General features: G+C 30.8%; 3 protein-coding genes and 1 long non-coding RNA gene across 9 annotated transcripts; 3 read left to right on the forward strand and 1 right to left on the reverse strand.

Annotated features, from left to right (window-relative positions):
• Positions 1-5969: 5969 nt before the first annotated feature.
• LOC100500410 (uncharacterized) lies at positions 5970-6799 on the forward strand. The gene has a single exon (NM_001250694.2). It carries the CDS (start codon positions 6030-6032, stop codon positions 6510-6512), a length of 483 nt encoding a protein of 160 aa, NP_001237623.2. The 5' UTR covers positions 5970-6029; the 3' UTR covers positions 6513-6799.
• Positions 6800-9335: 2536 nt separating this feature from the next.
• On the forward strand, positions 9336-10960 carry LOC100804470 (uncharacterized). Its single transcript, XM_006575717.3, has 2 exons — positions 9336-9434; positions 10354-10960. The coding sequence occupies exons 1-2, from the start codon at positions 9336-9338 to the stop codon at positions 10834-10836; spliced, it is 582 nt and encodes a 193-aa protein (XP_006575780.1). The 3' UTR covers positions 10837-10960.
• A 4615-nt stretch (positions 10961-15575) lies between these two features.
• LOC100527032 (indole-3-acetic acid-induced protein ARG2-like) lies at positions 15576-17205 on the reverse strand. The gene is made up of 2 exons (NM_001250667.2): positions 16945-17205; positions 15576-16065 (listed from the first exon to the last, which is right to left on the reverse strand). The coding sequence occupies exons 1-2, from the start codon at positions 17016-17018 to the stop codon at positions 15843-15845; spliced, it is 297 nt and encodes a 98-aa protein (NP_001237596.1). The 5' UTR covers positions 17019-17205; the 3' UTR covers positions 15576-15842.
• A 5440-nt stretch (positions 17206-22645) lies between these two features.
• Positions 22646-27058, forward strand: LOC100784859 (uncharacterized). Of its 6 annotated transcripts, XR_001383635.2 has the most exons (11): positions 22654-22946; positions 23243-23478; positions 24045-24100; positions 24499-24572; positions 24782-24824; positions 24975-25024; positions 25307-25369; positions 25612-25692; positions 25952-26123; positions 26678-26783; positions 26882-27058. It is a non-coding gene; the product is annotated as an uncharacterized lncRNA (long non-coding RNA). The 6 variants fall into 6 exon arrangements; XR_005889082.1 differs by having other exon boundaries at positions 22646-22916; positions 23243-24100; XR_413031.4 differs by having other exon boundaries at positions 22648-23478; positions 23610-24100.
• Positions 27059-27389: the final 331 nt, after the last annotated feature.

Below are 27389 nucleotides of genomic sequence, written 5' to 3' on the forward strand. Positions count from 1 at the left end.
CATATAATCACTAGGAATAGCTGATTTTCTTACTCTAGTAGACCTCCTTAATGTTGGAGTTGCCTAATGGGGCGAAGGCCATTGGATGTAAATGGGTCTTTAAGACCAAAAAGGATTCATTAGGCAACATTGAGAGATACAAGGCAAGACTTGTTGCTAAGGGATTTACTCAAAAGGAAGGAATAGATTATAAAGAGACTTTTTCTCCAGTATCTAAGAAAGATTCTCTTCGTATAATCTTGGCATTAGTTGCTCATTTTGACCTTGAGTTGCAACAAATGGATGTGAAAACAGCTTTTCTTAATGGTGATTTAGAGGAGGAGGTTTATATGAAACAACCTGAAGGTTTCTCCTCTAATAGTGGTGAGCATTTGGTTTGCAAGCTTAATAAATCTATATATGGTTTAAAACAAGCTTCCCGTCAGTGGTACCTTAAGTTTCATGGGATAATTTCTTCATTTGGTTTTGATGAAAACCCCATGGATCAATGCATATACCACAAGGTTAGTGGGAGTAAAATATGCTTTCTTGTTTTATATGTAGATGATATTTTACTTGCAGCCAATGATCGGGGTTTGCTACATGAGGTGAAACAATTTCTCTCTAAGAATTTTGACATGAAGGATATGGGTGATGCATCTTATGTCATCGGCATTAAGATTCATAGAGATAGATCTCGAGGTATTTTGGGTCTATCACAGGAAACCTATATTAACAAAATTCTAGAGAGATTTCGGATGAAAGATTGTTCACCAAGTGTTGCTCCCATTGTGAAGGGTGATAGGTTTAATTTGAACCAATGTCCAAAGAATGACTTTGAGAGGGAACAAATGAAAAACATTCCTTATGCTTCAGTTGTTGGAAGCCTCATGTATGCTCAAGTATGCACAAGGCCTGACATTGCTTTTGCAGTTGAAATGTTAGGAAGATATCAGAGTAATCCAGGTATTGACCACTGGAGAGCTGCTAAGAAAGTGTTGAGGTACCTTCAAGGGACCAAAGATTACATGCTTATGTATAGACAGACAGACAATCTAGATGCGATTGGTTATTCAGACTCAGACTTTGCTGGTTGTGTTGACTCTCGTAGATCAACATCTGGGTACATTTTCATGATGGCTGGTGGAGCTATTTCATGGAGGAGTGTTAAGCAGTCTTTGACTGCTACTTCTACCATGGAAGCTGAGTTTGTCTCTTGTTTTGAGGCTACATCACATGGTGTATGGCTTAAAAGTTTCATTTCTGGGCTGAAGATAATTGATACTATTTCAAGGCCTTTAAGAATTTTTTGCGATAACTCAGCTGCTGTCTTTATGGCTAAGAATAACAAAAGTGGAAGTCGAAGTAAGCACATCGACATTAAGTACTTAGCCATTAGAGAAAGAGTAAAAGACAAGAAAGTGGTCATTGAGCATATAAGCACTGAGTTGATGATCGCTGATCCTTTAACTAAAGGCATGCCACCGTTTAAATTTAAGGATCATGTAGAAAGAATGGGACTTGGTTCCAATTTATGATTGTATACATATATGTAAAAATTGAAACTTTTATATTATGATATTTTCTCATATTTTGGTGCACATTGATTTATTTGAGAAAAATTATGTTTTGGACCAAGAATAAACATTGGGTTTATTCATGAAGTTTTATTACCACTTTAAGTATACTGCTTGGGAAATTGAGTATATTGTAATACATAGATGATATTACTCGTTATAAGAGGAACTATCACTATGATTCATATATTCATTTCTTAAGAAGATTGAGCATTAAGTCAAAATGTTTGGACCAAGTGGGAGAATGTAATAATTCATGGTCATAACATTTTGAAATTTTGTAACGCTCATCAGTTTTGAAAGCCATTTTGAATGGTTGTTAATGGATGATAATGGCCAATAAAGAATTGTAACAGCCAATAATGAGTGGTAATGGCTGATAAATGCATTCTTGATGGTAGAATGCCTATATAAGCACATGAATTTGGTCCCTGAGCTCATCCCTTCGAATTCAGTCTTATACACCATCTAGAGAGTGGAAGAGAGAGAGCTTGGAAGAACCAAAACAAGAAACTCTTCATAGCAATGGCTGGAGGTATGTTTTGATCTGTAATTTCCGCATTTTATTAATAACCTGTGTTTCTTTGTAGTTTGTAATATCACAGGTTAAAAGAGATTTGTTCTAACACAATATCGACCTCTTTCCATAGCTTCTCGTTACGAGAAGAATTTGCACTTATATCTGGCGCGAGTTGCTGCAGCAAAGAGAAGATCTAATCATTTGTATCAGCTACTGTACAAATTTTCTCCTCAGTTTGAGTCCAAAGACCAGCTGCTTGCAAGAAAAGCTTTGCCGTGGGAAAATCAAAAAATAGAAGCCAATAATTTTCTGGATTTGAGGAGCAAAAAACGCATTCACGTGAACAATTAACACCCTTGTGGATTAAACGGTGCCTTGTTGGTAAGCATTCTCTAAGGAGCCTCCATAAGAAATGTTTGAATTTTGAAGGAATATTAAGATTTGAAATAGCCATCCAGTTACCATGAGTTTTGAGATGGTTATTATCAATGATGGTATCCATATGGTCATTGCTAATGGTAAGGCTGGTTCCAAATGCTAATACAATTCTCATTTCCAATCCTCCATCTCATACCTTAACTTATTATCACTACTTATGAAGCATGATACTACATCATATAAAACTTGAATTATGTCCAAGTTGAGCTTCCTAAAAATTCTCTTATGAAAAGTATCTTGTTTTCAGAACCTTTTTAACAATAGCATGGTTAGTCATCATTCTCCAATCATTTTTTCCCTAACAAGTGTAGTTTACTTGGGTGTCAATCTTGGACATAATTAAAGTTATATTTGGCGTAATATTTATGCTTCACACCTACTGGTTGTTAAAAGGGAGGACATAGGATGGAGAATTGACAATGGTCAGAAAATTAATATTTGGAGTCAACCATGGTTGTGATCAAAAGGTAATCCTTACGCAACTTTTTTGGCTCCTAACGGTCTCGAAGACATGAAAGAAAGTTCTATCATTGATCAGGTGTCTCAATTATGACACATATTGATCTTATGTCTTCAATCCTGAATTCAAGTTATATGGGTGACATTCAGAATCTTCCTCTTTTTAATGTTCATAATGATGATATTCGCGTATTTGAAAGTTTTTTGCCAATGGTATGTACGCTGTCAAAAATTTAAAAAATAAAAATAAAAAATCAACATGTTATCCCTCCTTCCTCACATTCATGATTCATCTCTCAGGGATCAGAGATCTTCACCTTCTCCTTCCTCACATCCTCCCTCCTTGCCGGCCCCATCTCTTGTCTTCTAAACAGCGTCGCCTCCACAACTTCTACAATAATAAAACCACTTCCCTTTTGTGTTTCCTCATTTTGGCATTTCTCACGGTTTTGAAATCCTTCCTCCACGACTTCTACAGTAATACCACACTAGTGCACCACAAACAAATATTGATTTTTTTTTTTACATTTATTTGGTCGCTAAGTGACCCAATAAATAATATATGCTATATATAACATTGTGTAATTACAAGTTTACAATCAATAATTAAATTATAATAAATTACTAAAACTTTAATTGTTAAAAAATATTCTATAAAATGTAGCTCTCACACTCTAGAGTAGTTAAATCTGAAAAATAATTATCCAGATTTTATGAAGTGACCAAAAGATTATTAAATACAAATATAAAATTAAATGTGAATATAAAAATGTTTGTAAATTAAAATAAATTGAAAACATGAAAATTATTTAATATTGTCTTCACTTAGATTAACAAAAAAAATAGTAGCATTGCACAAAGGGGGAATATCAGAATATGTTAAAATTGTATATAAAAAAGTATCTAATGCTTTCCAAATTTAGATCGATAAAAAATAATATAAGAAGATATAAAATTATTCTTCTAAAAATAAAAATACCATATTTTCATGTACCCCTTCTTAATATTTAATGAAAAATAAAAATTAAATAAAAATATATTAAATATGTGAAAAATATAAACAATTGTCTTTCTTATATAAAAAGACCGAAATGGGGTAAGACTTACTTCCTCCTGTCTCAAATATAATCTCAAATATAATAAGAAGAAAATTCGGTTCACACTAACTAAAGAAACTAATTAATTTTATTTAATTTTATTGATTTCAATTAAAAAATTTTGTTTTCTAATTTATCTCCTCGTTGAAACGAGTGGAAATTATCTTCTAAAGATTTTCAGGAGGAGAAAGAAAGACATCAACAATGAATCCCACTTAAACATTAATTCTCCCTCATACTTAAAAATGTCTATTAACTAAACAGAAGACTAATCTAATTGAAATTTAATATGAGAAATAGAAAAATTATTGAAATTAACATCATAATTAAATAAAAATATTTTATAAATAATAATAATAATAATAATAATAATAATAATAATAAATAAGATATAATTATTTTAAAAAATTATATTTGAAACCAAGAATTTTCATTTTTTTAAGGTCCGAGGGAGTAAGAGTTTAAAAATTAAGAGTGGATCCTCCAGTTGACAGACAAAGTTCTCTCACGTACCGCACGAGTTCCTCGCATTCTTGGAATAATATTAATTAATTCCTAGATACCAGTGTGTTGTTGAATAACTGAAATTATAAAAAAATAATTAATATTGGTACTAGTAGATCTGCAAAGCAATAGGCCACTCAAATGATTCAACTTCTTGATGATACTGGAAACAAAAATTTCAGCTTAAATTAATATTTTAATAATTAATCATTTCCTTAAAAAATAAACTAAAAAAACAGATACAATTCAAGCCGTATGAATTTCATTATCATTCGATACTATAAGAAATAATAATAAAAATTCCAAAGACAGGCTGGCATTTTATTATTATAAAATTTTAATAATAATAATAATAAATTACACAAATCTACTTTTAGATTTAAAAAAAATTGCATACATATTCCTTTATTTTTTAAAACCTACGCAAATATTTATTGAATTGTAAAGAAATTATGCATGTCTCTTTTTATTTTTGAGATTACACAAATCTTTCTTATTTAAGAAAATTACCTCTATTTTTAAAATATATTTAAATTTAATGTTATTATTGTTGGTATAGAATTGGTTCTAATAATTTTATGAGTTGGATTATTGATGGTTTGATTGAGATAATTTCAAAGATTTTGTTGTTTACCATGATATTCATTTAACTTATAGTTTTATTGGTATAGTAACTTGCTTTTTCACTGGTCTAAAGACCGGATCGGACCAATAGATTCAATCCAGATTCCGTGTCCAATCCAATACATCCTAAAATTCTATCCATCCTTAAATCTGTTTTTTTGAATAAAAAAACTTTCAAAATAATATCATTTTGATTTTTAAAAAAATATTATAACTTATGAAACTTTTTTAAGTAAAATTTACTTTTATTATTATTATTATTATTAATTTATACATATTATGTTTTTTTTTCAACATTACTAGAATATTTTATTAAAATATTTTATTAAGATAGGTTTGATCACTTTTGAATCTCTATTGAATCATTGACCCCAAATTAGTGTTTTCACCTATTCAATGATCTTTTTAATTTTTTTTTATCAAAACTGTCCCATACTTAAAGAGGCAGACAAAAATATATATATTTTTTAAAATACTCATTAAATATCAAATACAATGCATATTTAGGAGGATTTGTATAGATTTTAAAATTTGAGAAAAAAACATACTTAATTTTCTTAAATCTCACGCACAAGATTTACGTAAGTTAAAAAAGAGAGGAAAAAACCGTTGATAATTTCTTTAAAATTGAGTTGAGGGGAGATTTGTTTAAATTACTCTGATAATAATAATCGCGTTTAAAAAAAACACTTAATAATTTTTCTTCACTTTCAACTTTTTTTCCTACCGAAAGCTTAGTCTAAGAGTCCAGTGTCTCTATATCTATCTACCATATATCTTCCTTCCAAAATCCATCCTCTGCGAGTGAGTGTTTCGTTGGAGTCAGAGGCGATGATGTCTTCAATTAGATTCCTATGGATCCTGGTGGTGTGTTTGACGGCATCATGCGCGCTAAGCCAACCGCAGAAGCTATCAGCGTACGATGTTCTCATGGAGTACGGCTTCCCGGTGGGTCTTCTTCCGAAGGGAGCCATAGGGTATTCACTGAACAGAGACAGCGGCGAGTTCGCTGTGTATTTTGAAGGAGCCTGCAGCTTCGACATAGAATCCTACGCGCTCAAGTACAAGTCCACAATCACGGGTGTGATCTCCAAGGGCAGGCTCTACAATCTCAAAGGTGTCACCGTCAAAATCTTGCTCCTGTGGCTCAACATCGTCGAGGTCTCTCGTCAGGGCAACGATATTTACTTCTCTGTCGGCATCGCTTCCGCTGATTTCGGCGTCGAGAACTTCCTCGAGAGCCCCCAATGTGGTTGTGGCTTCGATTGCAAAACGCTCCCCTTAAACGGTGACGTTTACGTTTCCTCAATTTAATTACGCTTTTCTGTGATTCAATTGGTGAACCAACGGATTATTGGGTTGCAAAGTGTAGTAGATCTATCTCTCTCTTTTTTATGCTTTTTAAGTTAATAATTAGTCCTACTTTTTATTATCGGGGTATTGTTTGTTTCCCCTCAAATGATTTTCAGCATAGGGGATTCCGCCCTTTGTGGTGCCATTTGCCTCAGAATCCAAACAAATGTTACTTGTATCTGGCAATACTCTATTATTGTCTTGCCCAAATCCATCATTTCATTGGATATATCGCTCTTTTTTATTTTATTTTTTCTCTCTTTTTTTATATTCTATAAGTAAGAATAATAATTTGCTATTAATATTAAAGAAAGTAAATGATATCATAATATTAATATTAATATCGAACATATTATAAGGCATGTTAGATGTAGAGTGTAGGCAAAACAAGGTATTAATGTCATGAAATTAATGTTGAATGGTTCTTATGACATTTGAGTGTAATTCTTGATGGAAACGTCAAACTTTACTTATCTTCCCGGCGGAACTACGGATAAATCAAGGTATTTTCTGATAAACGGGAAGAGTTAAGAAAAAAAAAATATAGAGGCGTAGTCTTTTGTGTAGTTCTTTGTTTTGATTGTAGTTTTGTGTAGTTCTTTGTTTTGATTGTAGACCCATCTTGACATTTTTATGACTAATAATAGTTCGGTTATCAAACACCGAACTAAAGTGCAATTATCAATCTACATTAGTTAGGTAGATCTTTGTTTGAGATTTTTGAGAGAAGATAGATGATAACACACACCCCGTACCTCACGGCTAGCCTTTGAATAAGCCAAAACCTAATTGAAACTACTCGACTAATTTGGTTAGACTATCAGCACCAATTTTACACTTTACACGGGCCCCTCCTCCTCTAGAATACACTCCGCTGTTTTGATCTGGATAACCCAATTTTGTATCAAGCAGTCATTTCCGCCAGTGTAGGTTATTCTAACATACCATCAGCTTCTACTCACCCAAAGAAAATTGTTATTAATTTTCAACCAAAACCCATTTATCATTCCAAAAGCAATTCTAGGCTCCATCCTTTTTTTTTTGTTGATTATTTTCTCAATCCTGGCACAGCGGCAAAGTTGTGCCTTGGTGACTTTTTGATCATGGGTTTGAATCCGGAAACAGTCTCTTTGCATATACAAGGGTAAGGCTGCGCACAATTACCCTTCCCCATACTTTGGCTTAGGAAGGAGCCTTTGGTAACTGGGGTATGCTAGTTTTTTTTTTTCCTCCATCCTATCTGTCTGCAAAAAATACCAACATATTAAGTAGCTGCATATGATGTTTGTCATTCAATAGTACGACTTCGGACTTCCTTGTTGGGCTTCTTTCTAAAGGAGTGATTGGCTAATTAGACAACTGCACCGGCAAATTTAAAGCATTTTGATTATACTTGCACAGTTGTGAGTCCATCATAATGGGTGTTATCAGAAAGGACAGAATGTCCGGCTTATAAGGGATCGAAGTGATAGTTTTGTTTTAAACATTGTGCGCTTGTGAGAATCACTCAGCGATGAGGACAAGCTCCAATTTTCAGTTGGAATCGCTTCTGCGGATTTTGCGGTCAGTAGCTTCTATGTATGAGAGTCCCACTTGTAGTTGAAGCATAGACTGTTTCATGGGGTTGGGAGTTAGATGAACCAGTCAAGTGATTTTGTGTTATCTTCTATTCTTCTGTTGTGATGCATATTAAATAGGATTCTTATGGTTATGATTTGCTGGATGTGTAGGTACAGCTTCAACATCGTAACAATGTGACATTTAATGCTATTAGTTACAATTTCTTTTTATGAGGGTTAATACTTACAAATTTAAGAGAATAAAAGGGAGCATTTTTATTCAATAGGGAAAATGGGTTTACATATATAGATGAGATGCCTAACATGTTAACATAGGGTTACCAACAAAATAACCATTACAAAACTAATACTCCCCTCGACTTGAAGCAAATATATTCAAGATGCGCAACTTGGACAATAATTGTGGAAACATGATTGGGAATTGTTTTTGGTTGATAGATCTACCAATTGAAACCTTGATTGGACATAGATCAATCAAATAAATCCAGGTGCCACATGTTCATGAATAAAGTGAAAATCTATATCAATATGCTAATTGATGGTTAAGTTATTATCACAAAACAGTGTGGCAAATGATGTGGGAAGTTGAAAGTCAACCTAAATATACTTCAATCAAAGTAACACGGCAGTGAGCCAGTGACAACTGCAAGCGCTCGATATTCAACTTTATTAGCACAGAACTGTGGCATGTTTTTCATTTCCATGAAAATCAAGGAAATGCTAAAGAAAACAAAAAATTAGTTGTGGACTTGTGGGCATCTAGCCAACTACCCTAACCTGCATTTGCGTATGCTGAAATATTTAGATGGGAATGAGGAAACATCAATCATTGACTAGGTGAGTCTTTCAAACATCTGAGAAGATTGTGAACAACATGCAGATAGGCTGAATTTGTGAGCAACACAAGTAACGACGGGCATGGAAATCGTGTGATTCATCAGGCGCCAAATCAAAGCATCTTCCATAAGAATAATGGAGAGTTTGGAAGCCAAAAAATTAGTATCTTCAAAGAGATAAAGTATATTTGCTCTATGAAGGATACATTCTTTAGAAGATCAAGCAACCTTAAGGCCTAAAAACTATTTCAATTCAAATCACCAATTACATTTACAGTGTGTTTGGAACAACTTTAAGTTAATAGCTGAAAGTGAGCTAGCACAGTATTGCAAACTTACATAAAACATTATGCAAATCAAGACATGAAATGGAACTGCATCAAATTATTGCAAGACTTGGCTTAAGCCATAAAGAGACTTGTGAAGTTGGCAGACCAAGCCTGAATCCTCCACTTGATATCCAAGTGGTAAATTCATATACACCTCTTCAAACAAATTGCCACCGAGAAAAGCGTTATTAATATCAAGTTACACACGAGGTCAATGTTATAGAAAGCAAGAACCTGATAGTGCTTAATTTGCAAGTTGCAACCGGAGAAAAAGAATCCATTAAATTTATGCCAACTTGTTATGTAGCCTTCGGCTACGAATCAAGCTTCATACTTGCTCCGTAGAAAATACAACGGGCTTGCTCAGTCAACCAGCAGAACGGATTTATTTATCAAATAGAAAATTATTTCTTTTAAAGCAAAAAAAGCTGAGACAAATCCACTAAAAATAAATAAAATTATTTATTTTATGAAAATAAATACTTATTTCAATAAATAAGTTTAAACAAATTGATGTTTTTATTAACTTCATGACCTCTAATTTGTCGAGTGTTATGTTACTTTAGATAGAAAAATGTTGGTAATACATTTTTTTTTAAAACACGTTTTTATTGAAAATTATATAATCACATGAATTTTACTCTTTATTTACTCTCATTTAAGGTAAATGTTTCTTTAAACATTAATTAGTTTTTCAATAACCTGAAAACATAAACAAATATATAATTTTGTTTTAATTCTTTGAATAAGAATAGTTTTGTCAAAAAAATCATTTTATCGTAATAATTTATAAAATTAATAATCTTCTTTTAAAAATGTACATTAAAACATAATCAATAATTCAATATCAGAAGAAAAGAATATCTAATAAATTAATAATAATAAAATCTGTTTTTTTTAATAAATTAATTAGGTCCTCTTTGATCATAGCGAAACGCCGACGTTTAGTCCCCCTCCATTCCATCATCCCAGAACATACAAAACCGTGAAGTATTGAAGCCACCAGAGTCCCCAAACCCCAACCCCTAATCAGATTTCAATTCAATTCCAATAATAGAGGGACTACGTCCGACACCGCCTTCCTCCTCCTCCGGCGGTCACCGCCACCGGCGCCCCGACGGCGTACGAGATGCTGGAGAGCTTTCACTTTCCGGCAGGCATTCTCCCGAAAAGAGTGACCGGCTACGAGCTGGACCCGTCCAGCGGAAAATTCCACGCCGATCTGAACGGTTCGTGCAGTTTCTCCCTCGAAGGTTCGTACCAGCTGAGTTACCAGAAAATCATCACCGTCTACGTATCCGACGGCAGGCTCACCGAACTCCGGGGGATTAGCGTGAAGATCCTCTTCTTCTGGCTCAGCATTCTCGACGTCGTTCGTTTCGGCGATGATCTCGATTTCTCCGTCGGCGTCGCCTCCGCTTCCTTTCCCCTCGATAACTTCTTCGTCTCCCCGCAGTGCGGTAGCGGCTTGGATTGCGATGGTTTTCGAATTAGGAAACTCAAATTGAGAAACGGAAAACCCTCCCTTTCCTCCGTTTAGAAATTCAATTCAATCCAATTCTCCTTTATTTAACTATGATTATTTGTGGACGCTTGTGTTGTATGTTGTATGATATCTCTTGTTAGATGTTGATTTTGTATTTTTAAATTATTTTTATTTTCTTCATGAACTTTTTAATATGCAATTAATTTTTCTTAAAAAAATACTGATATCATTATTTTTCTTTTTTAAAGAAAAAATAAAGATAAATACATGAAATGTCTTTTTTTTTTCAACCAGTTATTATAATTGCACATATTATATTTATTGCCGCCTGAAAACGGTATGATGGATTTTCGGTTTTCGTCATGATGATGGGATAAATTAGTAAGTTTTTATGATCTGAGGAATTGTTTATAGGTATTATGATAATTTATGAGAACTAGTGTGAGTGCACAGTTCCGATTCTGGTCAGTTCGAGACTCAACGGACCTAGATTTTCGTTCCCCAGACAAAAAATAAATGAATAAAAATATTTCTTAAACAACCTTAATTTGGCTATAAGTTGAGAGTGAAAGAAAAAAAAAAAGAGATAAATAGCTGATAAAGTGTGATAGAAATAAAAATAGAGAAATGGAGGGGGGAAAAGAGTTATTAATTGCTGCAGAAATAATTCTGGCTTTGACATTATTTATTATCCATGCATTGAGTTCATCTGATAATGAATGAAGAAGTGGAATTATACAAGGACATGCAGAATCATAGCAAATATTACAATTAGCATATTAGTATCTCACTGTATGGTTATATTTCTCAACTGCAACCAAGAAAGGTGAAGCTTGTGTTGGATTTCCACATCCCAAATTCTGCAAGTAGCAATGTAGATTCACCTAGTGAACTCTCCCTGGTCTAGGCCTGAGTCAAGCTCATAACCGAAATTAATTCCTCGACGATCATATCTTATTAAGGGATATATCTCCCATTATGATCATTGCTAATGGTAAGGCTAAAAACTAGGAACACCATAGCTGATCTTAATAGCATATTCCTTTATAGGAATGTAAGCAGACGAGCTTTAATTTGCGTGTGTAAATATGAATATGTGTATATATTTACACACGCATAACTAAGACGTATTAAGTAAAATTTAGTTATTACAAGTAAAGAGAATTATAAATTTAACTCATACAATTATACGCAAACAATTAAAATTAAAAGTTAATGAATAATCATATAATTACTTTAAAAATTGTATATACTTACGTTTTAGTATTAAATATTTAAATATAGTATAATATTCTAAATTTATAATTCTCATTTTTCATAACTAGAGTTTTTATGCGATAAGTTTCCTGTATATATAATCGACAATCAATATTAAAAGAAAGACACAAATAACTTTTTTTAAGTACTCACATACTCCTCAATTAACTTTTAATCTTAACCATCTATAAATAAATAAAATCCCTCACTATATTATAAATATAGATTATATATAATTATATAATCTAAATTTATAATTCTTATTTCTATAAATAAATAAAATCCCTCACTAGATAATAAATACGTTAAATAAGTCGAAAACTCCTTCTACTACGTACACATATATTAAAAATCATTAGTATTATATGTGTGTAAATAATCATAATTAAAAATTAATTAGTATTACATAACTATATTTTTATCAGTAGTCAATAACTATTTAAAAAAAATTATGTATATTTATCTTTTAATCTTAACCATACAAATTATTTTCATTTTTCTCTCAGTAGTACTTTTTCGGAAACATTTTTTATTTTCTGTTTGAAACGGTGAGAATATGCATGTATTTAGAATTGTTGAACATAATAGTGAGAACTTTTTTTTTTATAAAATCAAAATAATTCTCTTACTAATTAGGTAAAATTTTGACTATTTTTATATTGTCCTAATATGAAATATATATTTTTATAAAGTAGTAATTGCTAAAAAGACATTAATTGAAAAAAAGGTACAGTACATGATATTGTCCGTTCAATAATCAACAGCGAAAGTATAAAATATTGCAACCAATTAAATAAACACTGAATTATCACCACCGTCAGCTATCATAATGACAAAACAATAAAATAAGGTGCAGCTCGATTCATTCTGCAGAAATGATAGTTCGGTTGTTTATAAAACTAAGAAAAATAGAAAATGATTGGAGGGTAAGCGAAGTTGGTGCTACAATACAACCATAGCCACGGCCAATTATGTTTGCAGAAAGTGGAGCACCGCCCCTCTATCATTCCGTGTTTAAGTATGGGAATGTTGCCATGCTTTAAAGTATTCAATGGATTTGGAGTACTATAACACATTCAATTTTCACATAAAATTAAAGAACAGAAAAATTATGGACCTTAAGCTTAAAGCCTGAAAGAAAGCGAAGAAAATAAAACTCCCCCCAACAACATCATCTCCTGTAATTAATAAACAAAGAAACGTTGATAACACGTTAATTTCTTAATATATTTTTATCATTAGTTAATTGTTTAAGAACTCAACTTTCATTTGGGGAAAAATAATTTATTTACAAGCGATTAAATTGACTTTTTAAGAAATACACCAATGATAAAAAAAAATTTGTTAAACATAAATTAGCAAAATGGTACTAACTTTACTCATAATTAAGAATCATAGTCAAGATAGTAATATGCGCTTCAAGTAAGCATTATTTTGCTTCCTAATGTAGTTTAACGACTAATCTATTCATATGTTTGAGTACCTATGTTTGTAAATATTGTATTAAGGAATCCAATTATACATATGCGCATGATTCTTAATTAATACATCAAAGTCATGACACTAGTCTAATTTAAACCGATTCACTTAGCCACAAAAAATTAAAGTCATTTAAATTAAGTCCTTAAAACCTAGGTTATCTTGTCTTGAACTGAGGTTAATATACTTTGTATCGCACAAGTCATATTACTCGATATATACTTGGACACATGTCTTATATTCGGGCATGACAAACACGACCCCCACGAACGGATACTTAATAAAATAGTGAGGAACAATTACCAAAAGATAACTTCCTCCCATGCTTCGTATATACTCAACCAGATAGAGTATAAGGTATGTTACTCATTCTATACATATAAACATCTCAAATTTAACTGACTTGGATCATCATAATCTCTTTTACATATATTTCCACCGACCACCATAGATTGGAACAAGGAGATATGAGATTATAGCAACACTAAACGAAGGCGCAGATTAAATTACTCGACTAGATTTGATAAGAAGATGCTCTATTACCACTTTTTCTTGTCTAACAATCTCAATGTACTACATTTTAGGAGGACAGTGTAATTAATCCATTAAAAAATAAATTCCTCCTTAATTATGAGATTTCTAAAGACTATTTATCAATTATCACATTTCATTTCATTGTATTTTGTCTGTCAAATACTCTGAGAAGACTACAAAATTAACATTGGCAATTAATCCTAGCAGTAGTAGTAGACATCTTCCCTGCATCTCATGCCTTGATATGATCGATTGTTGATTTGTATGAATCCACTCGAGTTGGTAACCATTATAAGTCTCAGGACATTTCCCTTATGTAGGTGTTTTCTTTTACCCATACATGCTATTACTATAGCAAACTCCCATTAAACTTGAATTTAGAATTACTATAACTATAGAGCGCTAGGTGTCAACATTTCTTCTGGTGTGCTTAACCAATGTCAAAAGGTTACGTATAAATCCACTCTGAATTATGAATTATCCTCCTCAAAATAGTAGTTTCGTCTTTTGGCATACATGGAGCATTTTAAAAATCAACTTTCTTTTCCTTGACAAATCAAATTAAGAATTCTGAAAAAAATTTATAACTAATAATAATTGTTAATGACTCTCAATGTCAACGATTAGTTTCAAACTTCATAAATCCAATGTATGCCACCCACATGTTACGCTCATCAACAAACTATTAATTGCTTTCTATTTCAAAATAATTTTAATTTTTGAAAAGTACTTAATTATTTGTTTTCAAATAATTATTATCAATGCTCTTATGTATATTTGGTGAAAAATACTTTAAATAAATAATATTATCTTAATTTTTTAAAGCAATAAATAACTTAAAACAATTTTTCATAAAATTAAAAATATTTCGAATGAGATAAACTCAATACATTTAGATGTTTCAATTTTCATTTCAATATATATATATATATATATATATATATATATATATATATATATATATATATATATATATATATATATATATATATATATAAATACACTAAATATATAATATTATATTTTTTTTTTATAGCAATATATATCTAAAAACACATTTTCTCAAAAATAAAAATATTTTGAGTGAGAGAAACACTATACATATATATATATCTATATATATATATATATATATATATATATATATATATATATATATATATATATATATATATATATATATATATATATATATATATATATATATATATATATATCGCCCTGACAGTGGGTGAGAAGGGCAAAAGTTGAGGGAAGACGTGGTGTGCTAATCTTTAGCCATTAGGGACTTGTGGTTTCAATTTTGTATGTCTTATGGTCCTAGGGATTCTGCATTAAATGAACACGAGTCTCATGCATGGATCAGTAACTTTAAGATGAAATCAAGAAAACACGTTCGTGACCACAACACAAACTTGTGGAGGAAAGTTGATCGATCGGATTCATTTAATTACGAAAGCATACTTATGTGGAGGAAATAAAAATGGACAGGTACGCAATAGCACCCTTATGTGGACGAAATAGAAACAGAAAAGGAGGGTTTATACTTTATAGAGATTTGCATAGAAAGTTTCAAACTACTCGTATTATTCAGCAAAAGAGAATTCAACTAAAGCATAGTTTGAGTATTCAACATGAGATCCAATCACACTAGTAGACATTAATTTGGCCATATGCTAGATGGCCCATGCTGAATAATCCCCGAAGGTTCTGTGAACTTCGAGAGAGTCATATATGATATAACATATTCAAGTGACCAAAAAGGTTATTGAAATTAACTAGCTAGCGAGCTAGTGGTTGAATTTTTTGCCCAAAACCGTGGCTCTCAGCTCAGCAACATCAATCTCTTTGATGTTCTCCGGTTTGTAGTAACCAGTGACAGGGTCTGGGACCCACGAAACCTTTTCAGCACCTCCTCCTACCTTGTCTTCCCCTGACTTGGGAGCTATCTTGCTGCTGATGGAGGCAGCTCCTCCTCTTGTTGCGCTTTGTGTCGCTGCTGCGTACCCACGCCTGTTCCCCACACAAAACCAATTCCACATAACACTAATTACTGCTCCACCGTCCTAAAAATAATTGTTGTATAATAAAAAAAATATATGTTTCAAAATATTATTATTTTATTTTTTAATGTATTATTCATTATTTTTTCTATTTATACCCCTAATAACTATCATATGTTACATTAATTCCAATAAAGAAAATTAATTTATTAATTTATATTTTTTATTTGTTTGTTTTAAAAAATCTAGAATGATAATTATAATGAGATAAAGGAAGTATATTTCATTATTAATCCCTCACTTCATTATTCAATTTTTAATAACCCGTTAGAACAAGAATCCCCCTTTTCATAAAGAGAACAATAAATAACCCCCTCAGGCCAAAATTTAAGCCAACTATTGTGGCTTTTGAAAATAGAGCGCTCAACAAGTTATTTAACAAAAGAAAGAGAAACGTTAGTTGTAAGTTATTTATTACAACATTTTATTTTATAAAAAAGCTATGTAGTGGATGAGATGAATAAAGAGATTAACGTGTGGTGTGATAAACAAATAATATTATAAAAAATTACGTATAAAATAATACTCTAACTTAAGGAAATTAAAGTGGGAAACAGACAACTTAATTTCCTTCTTTTGTTGTTTCTTGTCAAGTACCATGTATTTGAATTCTGAAGAGACAGCCTAGCCTAGGATAAGAAATTAAGATTTTGTATTCTATGAATGAAAAAATTAATAAAATGAGAAAACACTCTAATATTATCCGACAGAAAGTTGATAATGTTGGAACTATAAATAGACAAACTCATATCACTTAGAAAATTACTGAACGTGCTGAAACTGCAAACAGTTTTTTGATAAAAATTGAGATGAGAAACGATTGTGGTACCTGGTGAGAGTGTTGGAGAATCCGTCGGCCACAAGAGCAGAGAGAACCTTGACGTTAGAGAAAGAGCGAGCCATTGGTGATTCAAATTGGTGGAAGCTAGCTAGCTAGGGTTTTCAACTGCGGAAAGCTTGTTCCTTAATTAGAAGAAAAGTGAGATGAAAAAACAAGATCTCCACAGAAGAACGAAGATCACTAGAGAAACCTCTGTATGTGGTCTGGAACGTTCCTCAAGGCAAGTAATTATGTTTATTTGTGAGTGGCAGAGACAAGTGGTCTGGTCGGGTATATATAGGCCAAGGAGAGGGGACGCGTAAGGAAAGAAAAAATTCTTTGCATAGTCAGTTCGTCACGCAAGATACGAGCGTCCTTAGAAAATTCCTCTCTTTCACACCACACCTATTCGTTGATACGTAGAGCCATTATTGTACTTGTCTTTATTTTTTTATCAATTGCCAAATTCTTTTTTTTCAAAACAATTCGACAATTACATGGATATATCATGCATATAGGAATTATACATGTACTTGTCCAATATTTTTTTTAAGAAAAAAATACAAGTTCTAAAATAATTTGGTCGTCTCCTCAAACAACGGGCGTGTGGACATACGAAAAAAAAAAGGAGAGAAAAATAATTAACAAGTGTACAAACAGATAAGATTGAAAATGATCATTTTCTTTTTGTTAAACTAATATGAATCATAATTTATTAGTTTTACCGTTTCCTCGATACAAACGGGTAGAAATATCAAAATTCAGAGCAATATCAATAATTTAATCTCATCAGAACTATTTTTTTTTTAAACCATATATCCTTCAATCAAAAGTCAATGATTAATTGTATTTAGATCTAATTAAAAGATCGACATTTATAATCACACATTTAAGAAACAAGATATCTATCAATTATATTACATCATATTGATAAATAATCACAAAATTTAAGTAAGTTAAATACATTGATTTATTTTTTCGATCAAAATTTGTTACAATAGATCACAAAAATAAGGATCAATCAAAATAATAGATTTTGTCATGTAAAAAAGAAGAGAAAAAAAAAAGGAGATGGCATAGATACTTTTCACGATCATGTTTCTAATAATCTTTTTATTATTTTAAAAATAAACTATTAAATTAATATTAAGGGTTTTAATAATTTTATATATAGTAATTAAGATTTTTTTAAAACTATAAATACAATTTGGATCCATGGAACGATGATTGCCACAAATGAGCAATTATGCGAGGAAAAGTGGGCGTTCAGCAGGCTTAAACATACTTGATAGATCCAGTGTTCTCCAGAAGACCAGAACGACCGTTGTTTCGCAGGAGAGTGTGACATCAGACGATCCACGTGGCGATTCTGAAAGAGACAGTGGAGCAGGTTTTGTCTAAAGAATCTTAATATTAATGCTGCTGTGTTTGTTACAAAATAATTATAAGCAAAGGAAAAAAAACTTCAAATTGAAATACAAAAAATAAATTTAAAGAATTTTTTCTTTTTCTTTTAACTAAATAAAAGTATATGTTCCTCATTTTTTTCTCGATTTTCTTTCTTTAATTCCAAATAAATGTAGCTGAAGGAGTCAAATGGTGGTGGATGAACTTGGGCTTGTTTTGACTTTACAACTTTGCCAACTTGTTCGTACATGAGTTAATATATAGACGCTAAAGAATGGTCGTCGATGGGAATCTTCCAATGCCGATTGACAAGTTCATTCTTAGTTTCCTAATCTCGGTATTTAACACATGTGCTGGTTAACCATTCGCAAACGCGCTTCATTACAAGACACAAATAATGTTATGTTTGGATTGAAATTAAAAATATTCACAACATATTTTAATGTAAATTTAACCTATAAAGTAAAACAAAAATAAAAATCCTGATTTTTTATAAAAATTACTTTTGTTTAAAAAATATCTTTTTCACCTGAATATCAAACATACACTTAATGGATTGTCCTTAATGAGATCTCATGTACAATTATGTGAGGATATACCTATCAAGTCATGCGGTTCTTCTTAATTTATGTAAAATTGAGGCTTAAATCAGATGTCAAGAACTAAAAAGAGATAAAAATTATAATTTAATCTTTTTTATAAAAAGAAACTTTAATGATTATAGAATGTCAATATAAAAAAATTACAATATTAATCAATAAAAAATTATTATCACTGTAACTTTTAAAATATTATTATAATAATTGATAAACATATTATACATGTCGATTGTAATTGAACAATAATATAAAATTTATTTACATTATTAATGTATGAAAAAGTTTAATAATTATACACCCTTGAATAAAAAGATTTACATTTACAAATGCTAACAAATAAAAAAAATTATTGATATATAACTTTTAAGATGATTATTATTTAATTTGATGACTTCTCAGTCTTCTTTCATCGAGTCGGTAGACTGGAAGACAAATGTGGAGAGAAAAAATTATAGGATTTGCAATAGTGGTAGTGAATGAAAGTTTTTAATATTTTTTTTGTTAATTTAATTTGGTTTAATTATCTTTTTATTTCATGTAATTTGGATATTTTATTTTTTAGTATCTATGAATTTATTTTGGTCATTTTAATCCATAAAATTTAGATATTTTGTTTTTTAGTCCCTGGAAATTACAATTTAATACATATATTAGTTGCCTTTTAAACTAATCTTTCTTATAAATTATCAATTATATATTTTTTATTATAAAATAATTTTTAATAAAATGTTCCTACTAAAAGAAATTAAATACAATTACGAAATTATCTAAATGCTTAAATTGTATATCAATAAATAAATATATTGTTAAAAGATATTTTTATTTTATAAAATATAATATTTAAAGTCACATATAACAGTGACGAGTGACGCATGGAAGTTAAATAACAAATTACCCTTTGGGGAAAGACAAGAGCCGTGTGCTCTACTTTCACTATGGCTATATCCTATATAATTGGCTCCAAGGTCCCCTTGTTGAGCCATTATGAGTTTCTGACTTTTTTCTCCACTTGCATATCTTAGCTGTTAATTAATGTACTTTTTTTTTTTGAAAAATGTAAATTATATTAAACCTAAAATGATACAACAATAAACAGGACATACTCGTAGATGGAGAAAATCAAAAGTCCTCCTAATACAAAAAAAGTTTATATCAAGATGCTAAAACAAATATAACAGGTGCGCTTGTCTATACATATAATCTTGCTAATAATCTCTGTTACAGTTAAGATTGATAATCTTCAAAAATCAGCTTGTTCCTAAACAGCCCGATACATTATACTCTAATTGCTATAGCTAGAATTTTTCCTTAAACACCTGATCTAAATCTACCCCTATTAATGCACTTTATTTGATATTGGAGAGAATGTAGCATAACATAAAAAGGTTAAATTAATGTTTTGTTTTTCTAATTTATTATTTAGATTTAATTTGATTTTTTTTATTTTTTGGTTTAATTTGGTTCTTTAATTTTTAAAATTGATCTCATTTGCTTCTTTAGTTTTTTTAATTTAATTTGATTCTCTAATTTTTAAAATTTATTTATTTTTAAAAAAATATGTATTTAGTGATAGTTTTGAACCGTCACAAGTGTGATTTGTTATAATTTAAACTGAAAAATTAAATTAAATCAATTTAAAAATTAAAGAATCAAATTAAACTCAAAAAATAAATTAAAAAACTAAAAAATTAATTTAACCTTTAAAAAATTCTTACAATACCATATAGACATTAATTAAGAAATACAACATTAATTAAATGTACTAACAATATTCTTCCAATAAATAAATTGTTGTGTACGGTAAAACAGAACATTTTTATGATAACAATTGTTTTAAAGTTGTTTATGAGATAATTTTTAATTGATCGATTGTATTAAAATGTTTTATACTAACATTACAACAAAATCTAACTATACTAAATATTATTTTCAATACAAACTATTATTTTATAAATTGCTATTAATACTTAAATGTTTGATTTGCATTTAAATTTCAAAAAAATATTAGGTCTGCCATTTAGACTTTTGGATGCCAATAGGACGGCAATAAATTAGTCAATGAACCTAATCATAGGTACAAAGATAGAGTGGAAATTGAGAATAGATGTAATCATCCTTGCTAGAGCATGAACAACACCATTGTCTCGCCTCCAAATATAACACAAGATTATGAATTTTCCTTTGATGTCGAACAAAAATGTTGAAGCAAATGTAAATATTAGCATAACTAATACATCTTTAGTCATGGAAAGGAATGAAAATAGATGAAAGAAAATGAAAAAAAAAGAGATAAAAGTGAGGGTGTTTAATTAAGATGAAAGAAAGTGTAAATAAAATGAAAATTTTGAATTAAAGTGTTTAGATGTGTAAGAAAAAAAATTGTTCATTAACACAATTCTCCTTTTACCCCTTATTAATGTGTTTTTTTTTTCTCTAGAAAAAAGGCAAGTTTTTTTTATCATCTACAAGGCATATAATCGAGGCATAATCGATAACCCATAAAACTGACAAAAGTATCAGTTTACATACCATTTTTTTTTATGAGTGAAGTATCCGATTATTATACAAAACAATTAAAATATATAAATAATCACATGTGAGTAAATAATTAATTAGCAAATTAAAAAAAAAAGACTAAGATAGAGGCGCTACCCAGCAGTAAAAATGAGAAAGGTGGCGGTACCATGAGTCGTGAGAGCACTAGTAATGTGAAATTGTGAAAAAAAAAAAAAGTATTAACGTTCCGTAAAAGCAAGGTTAGTCATGGAAAAAGAATTCAGCGTTCCTCTCTCTCTTGCACGTTCCATTTCAGTGCATTTCATCTCGTTTTGAACTTTTGGGGGTGAAGATATTATTCATTGGGACCTAACACTTTTTTCAAAACTTTCATATTTATTATATTCTTACCAAACACAATTAGTTAGGAAGACAAAATCCCCCAGAAGTTATGAATACCTGCAAAAATATCACAGATGAAAAGAGTAATTACTTTTTTGTTGGGACTTGAAATAAGAATAGGCATTTATTCGTTTTTTTTTATTAGTGCGGGTACATTTATTATAATACTTCCTAATTAAAATATGTATTTGAGTAAATAATTTATATTTAAAAAATAATCACCTCTTAAATCATTTAATATTATAAATAATCTTAAAAAGTCATTAAAATTATGACAAATTAACTAATTTAATCGATTATATTGATTTTGATGGATTAGATAATTATTTCTTATACACAGGAGCATGTGTAATATTATCTATAGATACTTTTAATGTTATGTTTTAAGTATTTAAGAGTAAATTTTCAATTTATTTATAATAATTTTTTATATTAATATATTTTTATTTATTTTATTAACTTTATATATAAGTTAAGTATAGGTCACGTGTGTAAATATGGATTTATAATTATCCAACGAATATAAGAATATGAATTAAAATTATTATTTATGTAGGTATGAGATTATATAGGAGTATTTTTTTTTAATACAAACAACAAGTAATATAGGATCTATTCATTTTCTTCCTTATCCTTAAGGCATGGTTTTGGTACATGCGAAAGAAAGGGGGAAGGAGGAAAGAGAGGGTGACGTGGTGATTTGGTTGAGCAAAATTTTAAAAAAATAAATTGATGGGACCTATCGTTGCAGACTTCCACTGTCATACGAGGAGATTTATACAGAAATACAACATGTTACGTTACTATCCTCACATCTCTCTTACATTAATAGCTTGGGAGATTTGCAAAAATTCAACATATTAATCTTAAAAAGATATTTTCATAAATCCTATCATTCTGTTTTAATTCTATTTTTTTTATTTCTCTTCAACCAAGTTATCTCTATTTCCATCTTATATATATCTTATTTATTTCTCTTCTTTTTTTCTTGTTGTATATTCTCTTATGTTATCTCTTTTTCTCTTCCCACAACCAAAAGATACCCTTAACTCAAGTTCTATATCATTCAAGTTCTTGGTTAATTCTCAATTCCATCTACCTATTGATGTAAATTGTCATGAGATTAATGATTCTTCGTAGTTGCAAAATTTTGAATGATCTGAACTATGGTTTAGACTGTTTAGTGCCCATTCCTCCCCCCAATTGTGTATTTCTTTTTGGAATATCAGATGATTATTGGACAGAGATATTAATATTTGATAATTAGTTGTCTCCAACCCTAAAGTAGTTATGAAAATTTGTTGCTCGAGTTGTAGAAATCATTGTTTGCCACGTGCTTCTCCAGCAGTTTTTTCTGTTTATTCAACTGGTTTTGCTGACTGCATATATCAACTTTTTTGCAGAACCAGATAATGGTGGTGACTTCCTTGTTTACAATAGATGGGAAAGCGTAGGTGTAAAGGGACAAGACAAGATACATGGCCCTTTTAAATCATGTGAGAGTGCCATTCAGGAATTTGAACAAAAGTTTTTAGCCAAGACCAAGAATGCTTGGTCCAGTAGGAATAATTTTGTTTGCTATCCTAAAAGTTATGCTTGGTTGGAAATGGACTACAGTGGCAAGGAAAATGAATCTACTGTGAGTTATATGACTCTATTGCTCTTGCTTCATTTTCATTTTCTACATGTAACTTGATGTGCCTTTTTGCAATTAACTCTGGTTCGCTTGCCCTTGATCATGAAATTAATTCCCTGTCTCTTTTATGAAAGGCATTCTTATAGAGTAAACTTCACTCTTTTCTTGCCAATGGTGAATTGGCAATTGGTACTGTCTTTACTTGGAGTGTTAATGGTGGATGGGGAGCAAAAGGAGGAAGAAACTATTTCGATTGGTCATTCTAAACACTTGGATATTGCTTTTAGGTTACAGAAAATCCTGACCATGCTTTAGGAAAGCAGCCTCAGGAATCTAAACTTGAGCCACGTGTTGCAAAATTTATATCTCTTGTTTGCAATGTGAGCATGATGAATCAATGATATGCTTGACATTCTGTTGATTAATTTAAATCAATGATATGGTTTCCTTAGATTCAACTTATGACAGTCAATACTCATTATCATGTATCTGAATTCCTCATTCTAGAATTCTGATATTGTCTCATTCAATATTCTTTATCTACTTAAACTGTGGGATCCTTACTTTAGGGTACAATGCGAAGAAGTTGCCCCTTGGAAAATTGAGCAAATCAACAATTTTGAAGGTAGGCTTTTGGGCACATCATGTTTTTCTGCTTTGGCATTTGTTGTTTTTATTTAATATTCCTTTCAAAAGTCTATCACACAGTATTTTCTTCTTTTGTCACTCATGTTGGTGAAATCAACATTCTTCAATACTATTGAGCTTTTATTATTTCTCCTTTTATATGGGTAATTCAGGGATATAATCATGTACTTATGTGTGAGAATAGCAAAATTAATTCATTTGTAGAACGAGCCCAAGTTTTCATATTATTGAGAAGCCTTTTGATCATGGTGCAAAAGTTCCCTTGTAATAGTGACTTTGTTTTCATTATTTTGGACTCTAGAGCATTTCAACTTGCATGCTTTTCTTATGTTGTCTTGTTAAAAAAAATTAACTTATATTTTGTGAATTATTTAGGGCTATGAAGTTCTCAAAAGATTGGCTAATGTGATTGATAAAGGTGATAGGAAAGTTCTGAAACAATTAAGTGGGTAAGAAATTCGGTGTTCTTTTTTTTTTTTCCTTGATGTGCTATGCTCTATTTTTCCTTTGAAATACATACCCTTTTCATTTGCTTTTGAAAGAGTTGTGTGCTGTTTATCTATATTATAATTCATTTTCTATCATTTGAGGTTGGGAACTTTTGCTTTAAAGATATTGGAAAACCATATGTTATAATTGGTTTATCTGCTTGTTGCAGAGAATTCTACACTGTAATTCCTCATGATTTTGGATTCAAAAAAGTGCGTAAGCTATCTCTCTCTGTCTCATTTATCTAAAGAACACATGCATAGTTTTATTATATAATGGTTCAAAATCATAAATAAATTCTCGTGGTGCTTATGCATTATTTTTTTAGAGGAATATTAACATGAAAATATGAATAATGGCAGGTGAGTTTGTGATCGATACCCCTCAGAAGTTAAAACGAAAGTTAGAAATGGTAATCCTTTTCCCAGATGCATGTATTGACCTGGTTATTCTGGTTGCTCATAGATTATGATTATTATTTTCTTATATTTGGATGGTGGATTCTCTTATGAGGATTGCTATATACATAAATTATATACTTTCATTTATGACTCTGTTGGCTCTCCTGTTAGCCTTGGTAGCTTCCTCTTGTCCCCTTGGGGCCAACTTCAATTTTTTGCAATATTCTAGAAAATAAACTTATAATACTTTCTTTGTTTAACCATTGACATTAATTGATTCCTTATACTCAAAGGTTGAGGCTCTTGCTGAAATTGAGGTTGCCACAAAGCTCTTGAAAGATGACGCAGAAATGCAGGTATCTCTATTTTAATTATCTTCTTGTAGTTGATGGTCAATATCTAGAATTTTTTCAGTCTTTTCAAATTTTTTTCCCTCGGATAATTCGGTTAATTATTACAGATAATATCCTTATCTTTTCAAGCTCCAAGGATAACTTTATGTAATGAGCTTGATGCCTATGATATAGGCTGGAGCTAAAGTGTAGTTATTATAGATAATATACTCATCTCTTATCATACAATTCTGGATGTGCTGCAGGGAGATCCTCTGTATACTCATTATCAACGCCTTCATTGTGAACTGGCACCAGTTGAATTTGGTTGTGTGGAATTTTCTATGGTAAACAACTATGCTGTCTTTATAGTTTTGTTGCAAAATTGAAAAGGTAATTACTATGACAAAAAAGAGAGTCGAGAAAGGCAAAGTGAATTCTAAATGGTGATAACGTTTCTTTTCACCTGATATAAAATACCAGTTTGTTCCTAAGCATAAAAATCTTTCTGCAAAATTGCATACTGCAGTCCTTAAATTTGACCTGTTGCTGGAGCTTCTGTTCTTGATCCTGACAATATCATCGTGTCCCTTTTGATTTCACTAGATTGAAGAGTATACGAAGAACACTCATGCAGAAACACATTCAAACTATACTGTGGATATTGTTCAAATATTCAGGACATCAAGAGAAGGCGAGGCAGAACGGTTCAGAAAGGTTTGGCACTGTGGCTAATGCATCATTGAATAAGGATCTTCCTCCCTTAATTTTTCTTCTAGTAAGAATGTAACTTTGTAACTCAAAGTTGTTTCAGTTTATGATATGATGTTTATATGTAGACATTTTGCATTGAATTGAGCCAATTGTCTTCGTAATTGTCACTATTCTTATTAGTTAACTTGCATTATTGAGTGGTCTATCTAATACGACACATTATTTATTATTAGTTAAAATTAGTGTGAAATCAACTAAATTGATAGTAGGATCCTCTAAATAGGGAGTGGGACCCAACACATTCAATGAGTCTCACATGAATTTCAATTAATAATAGTGTTTTGAAGTGCGTATCTAGCATTTCTCATTATGTAATTCAATGACAAAATCTATATTGATCAATTAGTTTGCATGTTTTCATGTACTGTCAGTCATTATAACAAGTTTTTATTTGAGTCTGGCTCTTGAAGCCTGCCTCCTTGTTTGATTCCACAGCTAATTCCAGTTCATTGCTTTTAAATGCACTAGTGAATCTTTCATATAGGTTCAAATATTGTGTTTTGTATTCTTTTTGCTTTTACTAGTAAAGTTTATATGCTTCGCAATCTCATACTGCAGCACAAAAGGATTAGGAGGTACTGCTCTTGATCCTTCAAAAGCTCAGGAACTTGAGGATGGGCTCGTAGTTCCCCTAGGAAAGCCCAAAACAGAATCAGGCAAAAAGGTATGCACTAGAAGTTAAATTTTTATTAGCAGGGAAGTTTGTTGATAATTGTCATGATTTAATACTTCACATTTATTCTCTATCACTTTGTATTGCAGGGCGATCTATTGTACAATGAATACATTGTTTATAATGTGGAGCAGATTAGGATGCGCTATATTGTTCACTTAAATTTCAATTTTAAGACTACAAGTTAGCATCCAAACGATTACTATGTTATTTGTAACTTCATCATCTTCTAGTTCGCAAAGCCAATCAGCGATGATTATTATCAATGTCAAGTATTTTTACACCGAAAAGTGATGAAGTTTGCACTGTTGCTAAGAAAATGAAGTCAAAGGCTAGCCAGTGCTTTCGTATCTGTGGTAATATCGTAAGCCAAAAGAAACAAATGGAAACTAGGATGACATAATTAAGCGAGGCAAGAAATATGAATAAAATCGCTATAAATATAGCGAAATTTGGTTTTGAATTTTTAATACTTCAATTTCTTTTTTAGTTTTAGTTCTTTTAATTTTTTAAATGTTATTTTTGTAATGATGTACATGCATTTAACACGTTATGTTTGTGAACGATCGATAACATGGTAAGTGTCTTGGTATGTTT

This window comes from Glycine max, chromosome 2 (genome assembly GCF_000004515.6).
Source record: "Glycine max cultivar Williams 82 chromosome 2, Glycine_max_v4.0, whole genome shotgun sequence".
Lineage (NCBI taxonomy): Eukaryota > Viridiplantae > Streptophyta > Magnoliopsida > Fabales > Fabaceae > Glycine > Glycine max.

Coding starts and splice junctions, on each gene's coding strand:
- LOC100500410 (NM_001250694.2), top strand. CDS start 6,030: ATGATGTCTTCAATTAGATTCCTATGGATCCTGGTGGTGTGTTTGACG.
- LOC100804470 (XM_006575717.3), top strand. CDS start 9,336: ATGGAACTGCATCAAATTATTGCAAGACTTGGCTTAAGCCATAAAGAG. Junction 9,435..10,353: donor CTCCACTTGATATCCAAGTG/GTAAATTCATAT, acceptor TTCCAATAATAG/AGGGACTACGTCCGACACCG.
- LOC100527032 (NM_001250667.2), bottom strand. CDS start 17,018: ATGGCTCGCTCTTTCTCTAACGTCAAGGTTCTCTCTGCTCTTGTGGCC. Junction 16,066..16,944: donor TTCTCCAACACTCTCACCAG/GTACCACAATCG, acceptor TGTGGGGAACAG/GCGTGGGTACGCAGCAGCGA.